Below are 19,863 nucleotides of genomic sequence, written 5' to 3' on the forward strand. Positions count from 1 at the left end.
CGAAAAAGAAGCAGCAACGACACTTCAAAACGGCGATTTCTGTGATTCTCATTCAATTTGTGCGGCACCCGTTTGTCGAGCTTCTTCGACTTTCCAATCTTCTTCAGATGCTCAGAAACAGTTGATATGCTTACCTTGAGTTCTTCTGCAAGTTCTCGAACAGTTGTATTCATCGTCATCAATAGCAGAAGGATGTCCACGACCTTCTTGATCTTCAAGGTCGAAATGGCCACGTCGAAATTTTTGGAAACAAAGTCGCACTGTCCATTCATTAACACTTCCCTGGCCATATACCTCATTGATGTTTCGAGCAGCTTGTGCTGCATTACATCCGAGTTTGAACTCGTAGAAGTAGATCTGTCAAAATTGCTGTTTTGACATCTGAACTTCAAACCTCCAAAATTTGTCAGAAATGCAGTTTATATTATAATTTAATTATACAGCATGAAAGTTCATAACATGAGCTTTTCAAAAATATATAACAGTACACCAGTCAAGAAGGTACTATTCCTGAAACATATACAATGAAAATCACATTACAAAATGGAAATTAATTTCCGAACAGCCAATACTTAACAGATAAAGGGAGTTCTTTTTACAATAAAAAGAAATGTGATGAGGAGGTGCAATTTAAGTACACAGAGGCAATGTTTATAGCACGGAGAGTTTTCTTCATACAGAAAGAGTGGAAAAGATGCTTTTTCGTTTTGCAATAAAAATCAAGAGATGGGCCCTTACAGGCCTGAGACTTTGATTAGATCGCTAAGACAAAATCAAATCTGGCAGTGCCCCTTATCAGAGTAGTCTCAGAACTGCTTCATCTGTGAGACTGCCTCAAATAAACCCCTGAGTGAAGGTATTTTCCCTGCCTCCTCCTGAAGCATTGCATTTTCTTTGTCATGATCATATTCCTCAGATGCCTCCTGTTCATCAAGGTCGATCAAGAGTGAAGGACATACAAAAGAGGTAATGAGGCATAATGTTGACCGATTGAGGAGAAAACTCTGAAACTATAGATAAAAGAAAAATCCATGGAGAATAGGATTTTACTGTATCATTTACTGCAGTGTGCACAGACTTTTTTTTGATCTTGTAATTTCTAACTAAACAATAAAACCTAGTTATTTGTGTGGAATGACTAATAACTCACAAAATCGGAATTTTTAGCAAGGCTCTTTTTCATCCTTAACAAAATCAATACATCATTTGATTTTGCCAGTTGAGAAAAGCTGCCTTCTTTCCCCACGAGGTTGCTTGCTTTCATTTCTAGCATGCTGTGCTGCTTTTATTGGCATTAACAATCTAATTCTTAATAATCACATGATATTTGCAATCACCATTAACTGGGTACTTCTTCCATAACAACTCCGTCACACTTAAGTTCTTGCTGCATTAAAGTTCAAGCAGCAAGTGCTTGTTGAGGGTGTAAATTGAAGCTGTGGCCTTTCCAGGCAATGCTGCTGATTTGCATTGATAGCACCTGATTTAAAACAGTGTTGCTCCAATAACTTTGTAGATAACACACCATTCTACAATTTTTACAAAACGTAACCTGACAAGAAAAATGCTCTTAAAGATAATATAATACTACTCTATTACCACATTTTGTAACTTAGAAAATTACTGTAATTGTGCATGCAGTTCTGAAAATTTATTTCTAAAATTGCAAGCCAATTAGAAATTTCTAGAGGAGTTCTGTTTTGAATATAGATCATTCTGAATGCTGGTTAGGGACACTTTCTAAGTGTCATTCAGCACAATCCTGGACTCTTAGCAACCTTATCTTTCAGGGCTGAACAGATGTTAATTTAGATTAAACATAAGGAAGAGATTTTTACAATGAAGGTGATGAGATACTGGAAGAGATGGGGCACCCAGAACTTCTCTGGGCAACCATTGGAAGTGTTCAAAGTCAAGTTGGATGGGGCTTTGAGCAACCTGATGTAGTAAAAGATGTCCCTGCCCGTGGCAGGGAGGTTGGACTAGATGGACCTTTAAAGGTCCCTTTCAACTTAAACCATCCTATGATTCTGTGCTTGAGAGCCTAGTTTGCATTTTTTAAACACAACTGCAAAGATTTGATAATCTCAGAGCACTTTGGTCTCTATATGCATGTGTATTTGTTGTCTTTTTTCAAATAAGGGACTTCAAGTACACATATGACCTGGAAAAGAAAGAGAGTGTTGGCTGTTTCTTTTGTTTCATGTGTTCTGCTGTAGCACAAAAATTAACTCAACAGAAATCGCATTTGTTTTTTGCAACTTTGTGACCTTGGTAACAGGCTTCTTTCCTGTGATCCCTGGAATGTTCACTGAAGTGTTGACATGAGTGGGTTTGATCTTCAATGGATATAAAGTTTTAAGCTGACAGAAATTAACAAAATCCCAAGTTCACTGTTGGGCCTAATTTCATTTCTATGAATGAGTTGCTTACTTTTAAAGGAGTGCTAAATGAACTAGTTACCAAGTTTCATCAAGGCTAGAAACACCTCCTTTTTCAAACTTTATTAACATTTCCAGTTATAACTCTCCTCCTCCTCTCCCCCAGAAAGAAAACACCCTTTAGCAGCAGATGAGATAAGGCTCAAGCTAAGGAGTCTGCATGTTTGGGTTTCAGTCAAAGAATTTAGATAACTTGTTGGTTATTCTCTTGTTCTAGCTGTTTGCAGGGTATAGAAACAAGTGATGCAGAAGCAATCACTTGCCAGCAACTGACTGATGTCCATCCAGTCCTCAAGCAGTGGCTACTTTGGAAAAGACATTATATAGTGTGGAATATCTCTTTGGTCGGTTGGGGTCAGCTGTCCCAGCTGTGTCCCCTCCCAGACTCTTGCCCACCCCCAGCCTGCTCGCTGGGATTGCAGAGTGAGAACAGAGAAGACCTTGATGCTGCGCGAGCAACATTGGTGTGTCATCAACATTGTTTTCGTCATAGATCTATGACACAGCACCATACAGGCTGCTATGAAGAACATGAACTCCCTCCCAGCCAGGCCCACTGCAACAGTTTATACCAGATAGTACACAGGCTTTCTATTTTTTTTTAAAGTGATTTCATGCTATAGTCATAAAGCAGTTTATGATTCTTTTATTACAGTGTGAGGTTTTGGTTCTTTTGTTAAGGTTGTCTAATGTTCTGAATGACTTCTCACTACTGACTCTTAACTGTTTAGGCAGAAATATTTCCATACCATTAGCCTGCATTTGATTCTTATGAACTTAATGCCTCTGCTCTTTGGAACAGGGGCTTTAAAGAGAATTGCTCATCTATTGTGATGAAACTTTTTGCTGTGGAAAATTGGGCCAGAATCGAGGTATCCACGTATCTGGTTTTATGTCTTCAGAGGCTTGCTTTGATACTTGTAAAATTCTCTCAAAAGTCTTTCTGTACTGTGCAATCACTTAATTTATATTTGAGGCAATTTAATGTTACTATGGGGAATGAAATTCTCTTTGCAAACTTTGAGTAGCTATGATTTATATGTTTTTATTTTGTTTGTCTTTTTAAAAATACATAGTACTAAATTCTTAGCAATATTCTATGCCTCTAACTGCAATTCACTTCAATTACCCTTAATAGAATGTGATTTAAAGGCCGTACATGTTCTAAGTCAGTTTTCAAGATGCTGCATTGGATATTTGAAATGAGTTGGCATTTGATTTGCTTCTCGGTTTTCCTGCACCTCTTGTTCATCATGCCATATTGCTACAGAGTTGTTCATATATTTAAGCTCATTAGTGTGCCAAAGCTGCAATGATAACTACTGTATGAAGGTTTGGGATTAAATTAGTAGTTTTGCATTCAGTCCATATTTCTGTGCTATGCCAATAGGCTTACCGATACCCACTAAATTATGAAAATAAAGCAAAAAATTTACTAATTTTTCTGGTTCCTTTCGACTGATACAGTAGGGTTCTGGGAGGAGAAAAGGAGGGAATTAATATTTTCATAAAATTCTACATCAAATGAAATATGCATAATCTTTCATCATAGATGATGGTATGCAATTATAGTTTGTAAATATTTTTATGACTGTTTTCATTTGTTTCATTGTAGCCCTTGTTTCTTTTTTCCTTCTAAGTACTTTGTTTTACCTTAAGTTGTTGGTCAATTTACACAGTGAACTCACTGTCTAAACCCCAGAGTTAAGGTAGTACCATTACTGATTAAATGAAAACCCTAATTCTAATCTTGAAATCTCATTGTGTAAGCATTGGGACTATTCATAAATGTGTCCTTTACATTCATGAGTGTCTTTTAATGATTTTTCTTGCTTCAGGTATTACAGATGCAGGATACAAATTGCAGATGAAGTCAAAACTAGCACTTAGTGCCTCACCAGTTTCTCTTTACTTAGTGCCTCACCAGTTTCTCTTTACTTAGTGCCTCACCAGTTTCTCTTTACTTAGTGCCTCACCAGTTTCTCTTTACTTAGTGCCTCACCAGTTTCTCTTTTGCTTTCTTTTTGCATTCTCTTAATCACTTGTGACTTGTTAATGTAAACACGGTCATCTTTGTAATAGTATCTCCCCAGTTTGTGGTGCCACTAGTGGAATTAAAGATTTTTTTTTGCAAATGGTGCATGAACCTGAAACTTTGGTGGACAGTTAACAGCTTCTCCATATAAGAGAGTCTTTCATTATTCATCCATGAAAAATGACTAAGCCAATAAGTACAGATCACTTTTATGAGTGCTTTGATTGCAGACACTCTTGCTGTTGATATATTATGAAGAATAAATGAAAGGAGCAGTTAGGGGAAATGTTCTGCCAAAGAAATGGACTTTCTACAGCAATATGCTCAATGCAGGTCTTCTAAACATGCTTTGGCACTTCATATATGCAGTTATATTGGCATTCTAGTTCAGATCAGGAATGCATTTTTTTAAAGCAATTTCCTAATTTCTTAACTTGTGCTGCTTTGGTTTGCATCAGCAAGCATCAGCAGTCCAGTATATGAGATGGATTCCTTCCTGCTGAAACTAAACAATGATATTAGCTGCTAATGGGTATTCAGCAGAGGAGACTAGACTAGGCTAGTCTGGAGTAAAACCCCAGAAATGTATATGGTGTTGTGATTAGGTCCTCAGTGCCAATTGATCTGTTGCATTAAACAAAGATGGTATTGCATGTCTTCATGCATGTGTGTTATCAGCCAAGTTTTTCAGGTACCTTATGTCTAAACTGAGATATATCTCATCCATTAAAATCCATAAACCAAGTTAAGGGTATGTTTTAAGAGGATATAAGCCTCTGATGTTTCTCAGATGGTGATGTGTTCTGTTCCAGAATTAGTCTGCCTTAGAATGATGGTCAGTACAAACTTCTCACAAGATCCTCTTCATTATGTACTGTCAGGATGGTATCGTTGCCATAAGAAGTGTCTGTGTAGTTAGTCTGCATGGTTGATGGAATATTTTCACAAATGTGTGTAACGTTTCTTGTGTTTTATGTGCTATTATGCCTCACTGATGTTGATAGTGGTTTATGGGCTGTAAGTGCGTATATATTCTTATATACCTTATTCTCTACATAGGCCAATTGTTCTGTCAAAAAGACTGCCTCTTTTTGCCACTTTATTCTTCCCCTGTTCTTGATTATTAATAAAAGCTTTGTTTTGATTTGGGTCCTTTCTGCATTTTTCTACCTCTTGTTCTCTCCACCACTAATGCTTTTTGCATGTACTTTTCAAACATGGCCTATCTGTGGGCTCTGAATCTTGTACTGGACCACTACAGTGTGATACATCTTAACAGTCTAGTTGTCAGGTTCACTTTCTTTGCTAGTTTCTCCTAAAATTCAGATTGATTAATCCATGTAACAAGTTAAATAATCTAGAGGAAAGAAGGTAAACATTCTTTTAACCTATTCTGTACATAAAATATAGGTTTCGTGCTTGCTCAAAGTTAGAGGTGTGCAGTCATTGAGTATGTACCCACAGAGTAGTGTATTCATATGACTATAAGCATATGGGCAGCAAGGTAGTTCCGGGTGACTTAAATGTGTTGCTTGTCAATAATTTCTATTTAGAAAGTAGAAAAAAGAAAGTGGAAGCGAGGAAGCTGAAAAAATACATTTGAGATGGAGGAGGGGAAAAGAGGATAGAAGGACAAAGCCGATGTCATGATAAAGAAATATAGGGATAGAAATGGAGAAGGCTGTAAAAACTGAAAGACAGAAGTCCTAATGTTCTGTTTACATCTCAAAATTAGTTTTCATAAGTAGGCTTCTGTCTCTGTTTTGAAAATTTATTTTGTTTTGATGAACAGAACATTTGAAACTCCATTAATTCTAGCATTTTACTGCATGTTTAGTATAGGTTATTGGCATTGATGGGAAAATATTTTTTCAAAGCAGTTACAGGGAACTCCACTTTCAGTATCTCCTTTCAGTATCTCCTTTAAAAACCTTCTGTTCCTATGTGTGAAGCCATAGGTACAACACATAAAGACTATATTTCTTCACGTTCAGAAAAACGAGATGTGTCTGACATTGCATTTCTTGGGTGTCATCATCTTATGATGAAAATAGTCCATTTTGGAGCTCTATTTTAAATTTTCCAGGAACTTTTTAGGTGGAAAACTTTCTAAAACATCGCTAATAAATCTTGGACTGTAATACTGATACAGACTATCCTTTCTGAAGCTAGGTATGTCATTTGTAGGTGTGTAGTATTGTGATATAGAGCCTTTCAGAAAAGTCCTGCTTACACAACTGTACCAAAACTCACTAAATACCAGTAAAATTTTTCTTGAGTTAAAGGGATTCCTTCTCCAAAGGAAGTGGGGTGTTGGAAACTGATGATATTCTGCATAGTTGCTTATCCCCCTCCCATATGTTATTTTCAGCTGTATGACATAAGAACTGTACCTGGAAATTAAGAAATCTAAAAGGAGAAAATGAACTTCTTTTGTAGGATTCCTTGCTTAAGATTTTTGATTTTCTGACTCAGAAGGCTCCCTGTGGATTTTTAAATAGTCCAGGCTGGGGACACTGCAGAAAAGGTATTTTAGCTATACTTTGTTATAGAAAGCTTAATTCAGTCTCTCTGGGAAAATCCAGAAACAATTTATCTTGCCTACAAATGTGTCAAAAATTGTATAAATTTGAAAATTATTATTTTTCCTTCTTGGGATATATCCCTTGTAAATCTTCCCAAAGTACTCTACAGTGAAAAGAATAAGTAGTCATAAAAAAAAACCCAAAAAAACCAAAACCCCAAGTCCTAGCAACTTTGTCATCTGTTCAGCAGAACAGCTTTCACAGAATCATCTAGGTTGGAAAAGACCTTGAAGATCACCTAGTCCAACCATTAACCTAACACTGACAGTTCCCAACTATACCAGATCCCTCAGCGCTATGTCGACCCTACTCTTAAACACCTCCAGGGATGGGGACTCCAGCACCTCCCTGGGCAGCCCATTCCAATGCCTAACAACCCCTTCTGGAAAGAAATGCTTCTTAATATCTAGTCTAAACCTTCCCTGGTGCAACTTGAGGCCATTCCCTCTTGTCCTGTTGTTTGTTCCTTGGTTAAAGAGACTCATCCCCAGCTCTCTGCACCCTCCTTTCAGGTAGCTGTAGAGGGTGATGAGGTCTCCCCTCAGCTTCCTCTTCTCCAGACTAAACACCCCCAGTTCCCTCAGCCACTCCTCGTACGACCTGTGCTCCAGACCCTGCACCAGCTTCGTTGCCCTTCTCTGGACACGCTCGAGTCATTCAATGTCCTTTTTGTAGTGAGGGGCCCAAAACTGAACACAGGAATCGAGGTGCAGCCTCACCAGTGCCGAGTCCAGGGGTAAGATCCCTTCCCTGTCCCTGCTGGCCACGCTATTGCTGACACAAGCCAGGATGCCATTGGCCTTCTTGGCCCCCTGGGCACCCTGCTGGCTCCTGTTCAGCCAGCTGTCAATCAGCACCCCCAGGTCCCTCTCTGACTGGCAGCTCTCCAGCCACTCCTCCCCAGGCCTGTAGCGCTGCTGGGGGTTGTTGTGGCCCAAGGGCAGCCCCCGGCATTTGGCCTTATGGAAACTCACACAGTTGGCCTCAGCCCATGGCTCCAGCCTGTCCAGGTCTCTCCGCAGAGCCTCCCTACCCTCGAGCAGATCAACACTCCCACCCAACTGGGTGTTGTCTGCAAACTGACTGAGGGTGCACTTGATCCCCTCGTCTAGATCCTCAATCAAGATGTTAAACAGGAGTGGCCCCATAACTGACCCCTGGTCGTGACCGGCCACCAACTGGATTTAACTCCATTCACCACAACTCTCTGGGCCCGGCCATCCAGCCAGTTTTTAACCCAGCAAAGCGTGTGCCCATCCAAGCCACGAGCCGCCAGTTTTGCCAGGAGAATGCTGTGAGAAATGGTGTCAGAGGCCTTACTGAAGTCAAGGTAAACAACATCCACAGCCTTTCCCTCATCCAAGAAGCAGGTCGCCCTGTCGTAGAAGGAGATCAGGTTTCTCAGGCAGGACCTGCCTTTCATAAATCCGTGCTGACTGGGTGGGCCTGATCATCTGATTGTTCCGCATGTGTTCTGTGATGGTATTCGGGATGAGCTGCTCCATCAGCTTCCTGGGCACCAAAGTCAAGCTGACAGGCCTGTAATTTCCCAGATCATCCTTCTGACCCTTCTTATATATGGGTATCACTGGCTAATTTCCAATCTGTTGGGACCTCTCCAGTCAGCAGGACTGCTGGTAAATGAGGGAAAGCGGCTTGGCGAGCACCCCAGCCAGCTCCTTCAGCACCCTCAGGTGTAGCCCGTCTGGTCCCATAGACTTGTGTGTGTCTGTGTGATGCAGCAGGTCACTGATTGTCTCCTCCTGTATTGTGGGGGTGTCATTCTCCCAGTCTCTGTCTTCTGGCTGAGGAGGCTGGATTCCCTCAACACAAGTAGTCTTGTTATTAAAGACTGAGGCAAAGAAGGCATTAAGCACCTCAGCGTTTTCCTCATTGTTATCACGTTTCCTCCTGCATCTAGCAGGGGATGGAGGCTCTCTCTGGTCTTTATTTTGTTGTTGAGAAACTTATAGAAACATTTCTTATTGTCCTTGATTGCTGAAGCCAGATTAATTTCCATCTGGGCTTTAAACCTCCTGATTTCCACCCTGCATAGCCTCACAGCATCTTTGTAATCATTGTGAGTGGCTAGCCCCTTCTTCCAAAAGCTGTAAACTCTCCTTTTCTCCCTGAGTTGCAGCCAAAGCTCCCTGTTTAGCCGGGGTGGTCTTCTCTGCCGCCAGCTTCTCTTACAACACCTGGGAACAGCCTGCTCCTGAGCCATTTAAGACTTTCTTTTCAAAGAGTGTCCAGCCTTCCTGCACCCCTATACCCTTCAGGATCATCTCCCAAGGGATCATGTCAAGCAGGTGCCCAAACAAGACAAAGTCAGCCCCTTGGAAGTCCAGGATGTCAGTTCTGCTTCCCCCTCTCCTGGTCTCTCTGAGAATAGAGAACTCTATTATTTCATGATCGCTGTGCCCTCGTTGGCCTCCAACTGCCACATCATCCACCAGTCCTTCTCTGTTCACAAATAGGAGGTCTAGCAGGGCACTTTCACTCACCATATGTGTCAGGAAGTTATCTCACACACATCCCAGGAATCTCTGGGACTGGTCCTGCTCTGCTGTGTTGTATTTCCAGCAGATGTCTGGGAAGTTAAAGTTTGCCACAAGAATGAGGACAAGCGATAATGAGATTTCTCCTAAGTGCCTATAGAATGTTTCATCCACCTCTCTGTCCTGGGTGGGTGGCCTATAGTAGACTCCTACTACAACATCTGCCCTCTTGGCCTTCCCCCTGATTCTAATGTAAAGACACTCCACCCTGTCTTCACTACACTTGTACTCGAAGCAATCGTAACAGTCCCTAAGATACAGCACCACCCCACCACCTCTCCTTCCTTGTCTGTCCCTCCTAAAGAGCTTGTAGCCTTCAACTGGTGCACTCCAGTCATGGGAGACATCCCACCATGTTTCTGTAATAGCCACCACATCATAATTTTCCTGTTTCATCACGGCTTCAAGCTCCTTCTGTTTGTTACCCATGCTGTGTGCATTGGTATAGATGCACTTCAGATGGGCTGATGTTTTGCCCCCTTCCCCCTTCAAATCTAGTTTAAAGCTATGTCAGTGAGCCCAGCTAACTCCTGTCCCAAGATCCTTTTTCCCCTCTGTGGCAGATACATCCCATCTGATCCAAAATGACTGAAATCCTGTATACTAACCCATGATTGAAAAATCCAGAGCCCTAAATGGTAACACCAGTCTAGGAACCACAAGTTTATCTGCTTCATATGTTTTATTTACAGTACATAACTTATGCTTTAACACTCGGTCTTATCTATGAAGAGATTTTCAGGGTTCAAACTTTACACTTAAATGTCAAAAGAACTTAAAACAGATGTGCTATATCATCTAATTTTTAAGCATGATACAGTCCTATATTCTCCATAAGTTCTGTACATTTCTACTAGGGAGAAGGCAATAGTATTAGCTACTGGACATCTGGTATAGCCACAAAATATAAGATAAGTTTGCCTTTTGTATTAAATAGAATTTAGAATGAAGCGCAAACAGATGGTTGCAAATGTTGAAACGTTTTATCTTGAGTAGGTAAATGCTCTCGCTTCTACTGTTTTGAATATGCTCTCATACTTCTCATGTGCTTCAGGATGGTTTTAATTGCTGTTACAGTTTAATTTCATTGAGTGATGTTTGTAAAGGGGCAAAGTACTTGCACCACCTTGTCCTGGTTTACTTTTCATTTCTGTGTTTGCCTAGCTTACACTGTACTCATTTTCATCAATTTGATCACTTATTCTAGATATTTAAAATTCAAGTTCTACTTGTGTAAGAATTAAATTTTGGAAATACAATGCTAGTTGTGCTTATATTAGCATGACTTACAAATTTCAGATTTGGGAAAGTAATTAGCAAAGCAACAGCAGGTGGAAAAGTTGCCAAAACATTTGGCTGTGTGCACAGTAGTTTTTCTAACAGTGGTTGTCATAAATGCAGTCATTTATCACCCTAAAGTCTGGGAAATTCAGAGGCCACCAGGTGAGTTTGCAGTTGTGCTCTGTCATCCTTGAAAGGCAACAGAGATGACCTAGTCCCCAGTGACTAGGGAGAGGCAAGTGCTGTACCCATCTTCAACAAAGGCCAAAAATACAATGTGGGGAACTAGAGGCCAGTCAGCCTTACTGTAATCTGTGGGAAAAATCATGGGCCAAAATGTCTTGGAACACATTTTTAGACACATGGAGAGAAGTTGCCTGAAAATGCATTTTTGCCTCACTGAAATTTTTGCTTTGTCAGTTGAATTGCACAAAATCTCCTGTCTTACTGAGTTCAGGAAGCTATTATATGTAAGCTCTGCATACATTATGAATGCATTAGTTATCCAGAAGTTAGAGCTAGGTGGTAACCATAGGAGAGCAGTAGGAAGTATAATTTCTATGAAGCATATGATAATTTTATAGTGATATGAAAAGTAATCCTTATATTTTGTGTTGATTACAGCTTTGTGCACAGACCAGTGCTTTTAAAATTTTCTTAGGTAAACCATTTAAATTACAAAGAGATGGAAGACAGACATTGTCACATAAAGGTCTGATTTTAAAAGTACAGATTCAGCTAACAAGGCAAAATACTATCTTAAATAAAATCAGATATTTTTTGAAAATACACCTGTATTGCATCTTCAGTGGAAGTGTGCTGAGGTTGAAGTGTCTTTTACCATAAAACATGTAATGTTTGTCCCTAGAGTCACTCACTGTGCCAGTACAGTAAATTAATAAAACTTCCAACCTGATGTAGCACAATCTAATATCTAGAACTGTCTAGTTAGAGTTAAATTTTCCTGCTTACTTGATTAGCTTGTGTAGTTTGCTCCAGATTTGGTTAGGCAGTTAATTTCTGCAACTCCTCCATAATCAAATAAAATCTTAATGATTTTCTCTAAATGCTTGACTGGATTCCAGTATCCACTGTTAGGAAAATAAAAATTTGTTTTCAGCCGTTTGCTGGTTATAGGCAGAACCAGTAACTCTAAAAAGTTACACAGTACCTCCTCTTAAAACTCTGGTTATTGTTGCATTAATTTACCATTTTATAACATTTTTTCAAAAATGGGTTATGCAAGAGTTGTCTCAGCATTTTTTTGTTTGTTGCTTTTTCTTTTTCTTTATTAAAATTTCACTGGTAAAGACACCTGCAGGTTGTCCAGGATAAAACCAGCTTAATCAGTAGTGACACTTCTGTTTTCTTTGAGGAAGTAGAAGGTAGCATAGGCAACTGCTTTTAACCTCAGAGCTGATGGAAGCTCAGCCTGGATAAAATCAAGATGTTGGCTGAAGCAATCAAAAAAATGGTGGGTTTGAGACTTTTTGATTTACTATGCCTTTAAGTTATGCAAGATCATAGTCTAAGTAAATTGCAAATTTCTGCTAAACTCAGGGAGCTGCAGCTTCTTGTTTTGTTTAGTTTCTGTGCTTTGTGTGCTAGAAATATGAAGTTGTCCAGTCACACTTTTGGTGACATCCAGTGTGAATTAGTCTTACTTTGCTGAGTAAACATTGTCTACATAAGCTATGTAATGTTCAGACTCTTGTTCTGCAGATAATAATATTTTACATTTAGTTTCCAGATGAGGTACAAATACTTGCTGTTCAAAACAAATCATTTTACAACTTGGCAATTGAGCAGCTGTGATGTCTTCATGCTTCACCTTGATGTTTCAGAACTTTGGTATCCTTTAACTAACGATGTACAGAAACAATCTTATTAAGGTTACAGAAATGATGAAAAAATCGACCAAGACTTAGATTTTTCTATGCCATGTTGCATTAACAGAGTATCATATGACCTTTACTTCAAAGAACCTATAGTCTAAATGATTAGAAACAGACATGGACTGTGAAAGTGTTACGAAGCGCTACAGAAGATAGGGAAAATGGTAAGCACAAGTGCCGTTGACATGGCATTATCTTGTTATGGATGCAGTTGTTAGGAGTTCAGTTTAAATTCAAAAGAAAGGGCTGGGAAGAGGACTGAGGGGGTCCTGGGCAGTGGGAGGAGTAAATGCTGCCGAGAGTAAAAGTAAGTAGAGAAAAACAGATGTGGAAGGAGGGGGGAAGGCTGGAGGGAACAGTCAGTGCAAAACAGATACAGTCCAGTCAGCTCCAAATATTTTCTCTGTGTAAGGACCACTGGTTTGGTTACTCTTTAAAGCTGTCCTTGCTGCCTGGTCTCTGTTCTGTTCTGCCCTCAGCAGTGTGCTGGGGAGGGGTAGGGTATGACTGAGGTTCCCATATCCCAAGGATGCGAGGGGCTCCCCAGCCAAGTTCTGCACCCTGTGGCCTCTGCCAGACCTCATCCTCTCTTTGCCAAGCACAGAAGTCCCCGATTTAGCTCGTTCTGCAACTCCTCCAACCATCTGGAGCCCATGCTTCCTTCAGAGCAGTGGAACTAAAGTAGAAATCTAAGAATGGGGTGTGTTTGCATCAGTTCAGACTACTGTTGTATTCTTTTTTAAAAATTTTAATTAATATTTGTACATCTGTGTATCTTCAGGAAAATAATGTAAATAGAATGAAATGTTTAGTATAGTAGTTTTGCCATTCTGAAATAACTTTCAAGAAACTTGTTAGAAGCTTTCAGATATTTTGGCTCTTTAAAGCTTTCACACTGGAAAAATCTAAATTTTGAAATGCATAACTTGCGGAGGAGGGAAGAGGCTGGGTATTTAAATGATGGTGTATCCTTTCCCCTTTTGAAAGAACCAAAGCACACTGCATTTTTAATGTTGATAACTCCCCATTAAAAACTTTAAATGCTCCTAAATGACTTTAACTTGCTGAAGGACTGCCTTTTTCTTTCAGATGTGTTAGAATTCATATTAGCACTACTTTGCCCTTGTTTCTGAATTATTTTAATGACGGCAGCCGTTCCACCAAGCTGTCTGTCAAGATGTGGGTGGCAGGCTATTATTTCACTTCATAAATCATAATTTACAGGGGGTTTTATATCCATCTTGGGGATAAACACTTTATGCTTTGTGTTTTCAGCAGCAATATAAAATGTAATTGATACTTAAAGCAATATGTTGGAAATATGGACAGAGAAAGCCAGGAGAGAAAAATCACAAATGTTTAGTTTTTCTGTGGGTTGGTCTACATACTGAGCATTTTTTCCATCTGATTTCATATTCTTAGCACTTCAACAGAGGATGATGATGAATTACATTTACATGATTGCTGCCTGTAGGTTACTATAAGGATGTTTCTTTAGTTACAGACACTCAACAGATCAGTTAGCTCAACAGAATCATTTTGTAGCATTTCTCATGCTGCTAGACAAGCTTATCACTTTGTGCTATTGTCTTCCAGATTCATGAAAAACTGCATTATTATGAAAAACAGAACCCGGTGCCCATACTCCATGGTGCAGCAGCCTTGGCAGATGATGTAAGTGTCCCCCGCTGAGATCACTGGTACCAAGTCTCCCAAAAAACTGTCTGCAGGCAGAACTCCTCATAGTGCAAACATATGAATGTAATCCTGTGAGCTGAAATCATAAGAAGCTGCAAATGTTTCCAAAGGTGCTGTCATCACCGGGCTTGTTGCTGATATTACTTTGATTTTTATTCACTTGCCTGTTATAAAAACATTGCATCTAGATAGCCTCTTGTTCTGCTTTAGTAACTACGTAATAGAAATTACAGGTTGAAACTCTACTGGGAGGGGAAAAGCTGTCAACTATTAGTGTTTTGAGAAAGTCACAGACAAGAGGAATGCTTTGGAAAAATGAAGACAAATGAGATAGCAGCACTGCTGACAGAACGTGAAAAATGACAGATAATACTACAGAAATAAAGCATATGAAATGCCTAGCAAGGAGGCTTGTTAAAAGAAAAATCAAAAACTATTTAAGAAAAAGTAGAGTAGTGATTTATTGATATTGGAGCTTTCCAAATTACCTTCATAACCAAAAAATAAATTGTAAAAGTGGTCGGCATTGATGGAGTAGTTAATTTCCTGTAACTATAATTTTTATTTTAAAGAAAAAAATCCAACCTGCCATTTCTTGCTGTTTGGTTAACTCTAGGATTCAGATGAATTGTGCACACACCTGTATAAACTATGACTGAACCTGAGGTAGGCCAGGATAGAGAAATGTTTAATAAACTGTGGTTTAGGTGAAATCCAGAAATCTTCATTGCAATTGATGGTCTCAGATTGTTTTTTGGAAGAGGCAATATGTATTAGGGTCTGTTTCAAATATGGCATGTTTGAAACTTCACATACTTTATAGATGTTTTAAAATCTTAACTATCTTTTTATATAATTAATAGCTTTTGATTTTTAAATTTTACAGTTGGTTAGATGATGTGAATTAAGAATGGTAACATTTAAACAAAAAACTAAGTTAAACATGTTTGAAGCCTATTGAAAAAAGGATATAATGTAATTTAATCTTGTTTCAGTAGGAGGAGAGCTATATCCTGTAACACACCAAATATAATAATGCATTAGCTTTGACATCAGGCATCTATTAGTAATATTTTTTTAACCTTCAAGTAGCTTTGAATAATGTTGATAATAATTTTGAAAATTAGAAAGCCGGTTGAAATTCTCTTCATTAAGTTCTTGGTGACATATTAATAATCCTTGTTAACATTTGTGTTATGGACCTCTGGACTAAAATTCTTACTAAGAATTATTTCTTATTTTTGGATACAAAACTTAGTTCTTGATATTTTCAGAAATGCTGAGCATTCTCATTCTTTGTTCAGCCCCATTTAAACCATATACTTTTTGGAAATCCCCAAATTAAAGTACTCTGTCACTCCTCAGTTGAGAGCGATTAGGATTTTTAACCCAGTGAATGTATTATTATGTATATATGGTAGTATTTTTAGATTGTACATATGTTGGGACATGTCTCTAGACATCTGCCTACTTTTTAAGCACAGCTTCCTTTTAAAAACCCTCTTGCTGGTTCCTCATTTTCACTTATGTGCAGTGGAACAGCTGGTTTTACAGGCACTGTCCCATAGAATGAGGATGTCCTTTGGCAGCTGACGTCAGGATGGCACACTGTAGGATTTTCAGTATTTCAATAGTTATCAGCAAACTTTGTGGAAACTAATTTATGTGCAGTGGGTTTTGTAACTCCAAACCCCATCAAGTTCCAGGATTAAAGTGCTATTAATTTTTGGCACATTTGTCTGACTAGTTGTCAGCTTCAGGGATTTAAGAACATGTTGGTGATATAAAGCACACTTTTATTTCAGTAGGCTTTAAATTAATATTTTCTCTTCCTAGTGGTAGCAACTGTTCTATAGTTAAACAAAGAAGGAGATATTCTTATTCACAAGTGAATATTTCCTGTTTGATTTAAAACCCAAGTTTGCGGTGCTGCTAAGGTAACTAAAAATTGTTGAAGGAGTGTGTTTTTATTCTTGTGCTATTCTTTAAAGCAATTTTAGAGGTAACAATTGTGGTGAGGCTTCTTTTCTAAATGTTTTAATCCTCCTAGCTGCTATACCTTCTCTCTCCTCACTCCCAGTGACTTTTAGGCCGAATTTCCCATTGGAGATTCTGTTTGCCTCTTATTTTGGAGCAGCAGTGTCTAACATAGGACTTTTGATTTCATGCAAATGTTCTGAACTTTGCTGGCAGTGTAGGTATATATGACAAATAAGCCTCTAGGGTATTAGAAAGGCTGTTCTGGCAAAATAAGTTTTAGAACTTTCTCTAGAAGCTTTAATCCCCCAGACCTCGGTGCTCCTCATCTTGCTAGCCTCACTTCACATCTGCCCCTCTCCCTTGCTTTGTCTTCCCCTCTCTATAGTGGTAGCTCTTCATAAACTTGGTGAAATGGTTTGATTCCGTCAATAGAGGATCATAGAAGAGTCTTCTCAGACAGCTTTTCTTGTGGTCTTTGGCATAGGAGGTGATTGTCACGGTATCAGTGTGCCCAAAGTATTCAGTATAGTTCGTACTCCTGCTGGTAGCTGACACAAATCTTGGCACTTCAACAATGAATGAAAATCCAGTCCAAAACTCCAAGAGGCACAACAAGCAGCTCTGGTGATACCTGTTTGTTAATCTGGAAACATGGCTTTGTCTTCCTTTTCCTCTTCCTCTTCTATCATGGGGTGTTACATGTGCCTTTAAGATTTCTATGGAAATATTTGGAAGAATCTTGTAAATTATATGAAAGAAGCCAGATTTTTGTTTCATCTCTGAACAAATATTTTTCTGAATTATGAGATTAAAAAGTCTTTTAAAACAGTAAAAAAATCTTCTGTTTCTCAGTCTTCTAAACCTTATGTACCTTCATTTATACTTGCACCACAAAAGCAAATGCCAGTTCTGCTGAAGCTAATAGACGCTTATGCACAATTCATCTGAGAGAGAAATGCTGAAGCAGTCATTCTTATTGAGTGATTACTAGTCTTCATCAATGAAGTACAAATGAATAGATTTTATTCGCTGGTGATGAGTAGTACAAGCTAAAGAATGAAGAGAGAACCAAGGGGAACCTGTGTCACATACTGGCTGTCCTTCTCATCATAGATTATTTTCAGTTTTGCAGAGTTTTTCCATAGAACATGCAGACGATTGCAGTCAGATTACCTCAATGCTTGGCTTTATGTACATAAAATATTTCATTCTGACCTTTCCTACAGAGATCATTTTCTAATCTTTCAGTATTAAGTCACAAATATTGTTAAGGTTAGCATTGATGTATTTATCTATGAATTATAGTAAAAGGCTGTGGGACTGTAGGTGATGAATTTTTCTTTCAGTCCTGTTACCCCTGTATTAATCTGAAGGTTTAAAAAAGAGTATTCAAACTGTGTCTGATGTCTATAATTGCTTCTACAATTGTCTCTTATGTATAATTATGCAAAATATACTTCTATTTATCTTGAAAAATATACAAAATGAAAGTACAAATTTAAAAGTAGGCTAGATGAATAAAATCATTTGCTGCAAATAACCAATCTTTCTTTGAGACATTTTTATGATACTGATTTAATGCAAAGAAAATAAGTGATTATCTGAAATCACGTTTTGGATTATGAGCCATGTAGCTTCAGAATTTTAAACTAAAGTTCAGTGTTGTGAAATATGTTTTAGCTTTTCCTTCTTCTGGAAAAATAATTCGAGTCTGAAATCCTGCAGTAAAATATGCCTCTTGAGTCCAAATTAGTTGAGAATGTCATGATAAGAAAAACTCAAAACATGAGCCAAATAGCCATGGGATTAAACATTAGACTGCTGCTCTATTGTTCACCAAACCACAATTTTGTAGTATAACCAAACATAAATTACTGATCTTGTTGTTAGGACTTAGTTTGTGCATTTTAGGGCTTGAATTGCTGATGACCTGTTATAAAGTATATTATGATTAACCCGCTTCACATTTAACAAGCTCCTTCCAGTGTATGTGTAAACATAATAAAAGGTTCAGATTGCTTGCACTGTAGGGGCACTTTGCTTTCTTATCCCAGTCCTAAACAGCACAGCTACTGTGGGTTTTTGGAAGCAGTGTGGATTTCACCACCTCATTCGAAACTGTTTTTTATAGACAGTGTCAAAGTTTGATCCAGTCATTTTTACAAGCAGTCCTTTGTCTGCACGCAAAGGACCATTCACTTAAATGAAGTGCTGGGATTTGCCCCCATTGCTATAAATCAGAATGTGATCTGGCTGCACCTTTGCCAGAAATGATTACTTGTGTTAAACTGAGCCAAAAGGCCTGGCTTAAATCTGGTCCACTGAGGGCCAGAAAAAGAAGCACGGTGATTGATGGTGTTTTTCTTCATGCTGGCTTCTGTTTGAACACACTGGAAAGTAATAACCTTGAACATGATAGATTCTGTGTTGTCACTGATGCACTGGGTAAAACAATGCTTTGCTAATGGTCTTTGTGTCAATTCCATCTCCCACCCAGCTGGCTGAGGAGCTGCAGAGCAAGCCGCTAAGCAGTGAGATCAGAGAACTGTTGAAACTCCTCTCAAAACCCAATCTCAAGGTGAGGATGTGTTGCACCTGCAAAGAGCTTTCTCCATGGGTGTGTGCATCTGCTTCCTCAGGCTGTGTGGGGATTTTTCTGCTTTAATGAGTATGTGTGCTTTTAGAAGGGACACAATGTTAACTGGAAATACTTGTTATGAAGAAATGCATTTAATGTTGCCTGTAAATTATTATGTTATACTGGTATTTATAAAAGAAATTCAGTGGAAAGCCATCACTTATTTACAATGGATATTCCAAAAAGTCTTTTGTCTTTTGCTGACTTTTATTGCATGCACTTCATAAATTTATTACAATGTGCTTTTACTAAGAGGTTTTCAGTCATACCATTGATTTAATTGCACCATGCATAAGTAGCGCAGCCTGGTGCTTGGAACAAAATTCCTGATGGATATTATTTTTAAAAAAATCTAATTTTGAAAACTTTCTGCAAAGCTCCTGGGGTTCTCTGTAGTGCTTTTGGGGAACTTGATGCCTTTTATCTGACAGTAGACTATAGAACCGTTGAATCACTCAGGTTGGAAGGAGGTTGTCTAGTCCAGCGTGTGGCTCAAAGCAGGGTCAGCACCGAGTTCACAGCAGGTTGTTCAGGGTTTGCTCCCATTGGGTCTTAAAAATGCCTGGCAACAGACATTCCACACTGTGCAGACACTTCAATTCCTAATTATTGTCCTTGTGAAAACTGTTTCCTTATATCCAGTCAGAACCTCCCCTGTGTATCATTGTTAATGCACACTATCACATTATTTTTCCAGTCTAAAGACAAGGAAGACCTTAGTGCTCTAGATGCATAGTGCAATGGTAATTAAA

At 38.8% G+C, this 19,863-nt stretch overlaps 1 protein-coding gene across 1 annotated transcript in view; it reads left to right on the top strand.

Moving 5' to 3' along the window:
• MPP7 (MAGUK p55 scaffold protein 7) overlaps nucleotides 1-19,863 on the top strand; it is a 164,798-nt gene that overhangs the window by 79,103 nt on the left and 65,832 nt on the right. Inside the window, exons 4-5 of the mRNA XM_074900069.1 lie at nucleotides 14,392-14,469; nucleotides 18,971-19,051. Of these exons, the coding sequence (XP_074756170.1) occupies nucleotides 14,392-14,469; nucleotides 18,971-19,051 (159 nt within the window). The remainder of the gene's footprint in view (nucleotides 1-14,391; nucleotides 14,470-18,970; nucleotides 19,052-19,863) is intronic.

This window comes from Athene noctua, chromosome 2, assembly GCF_965140245.1.
Source record: "Athene noctua chromosome 2, bAthNoc1.hap1.1, whole genome shotgun sequence".
Classification (NCBI taxonomy): Eukaryota; Metazoa; Chordata; class Aves; order Strigiformes; family Strigidae; genus Athene; species Athene noctua.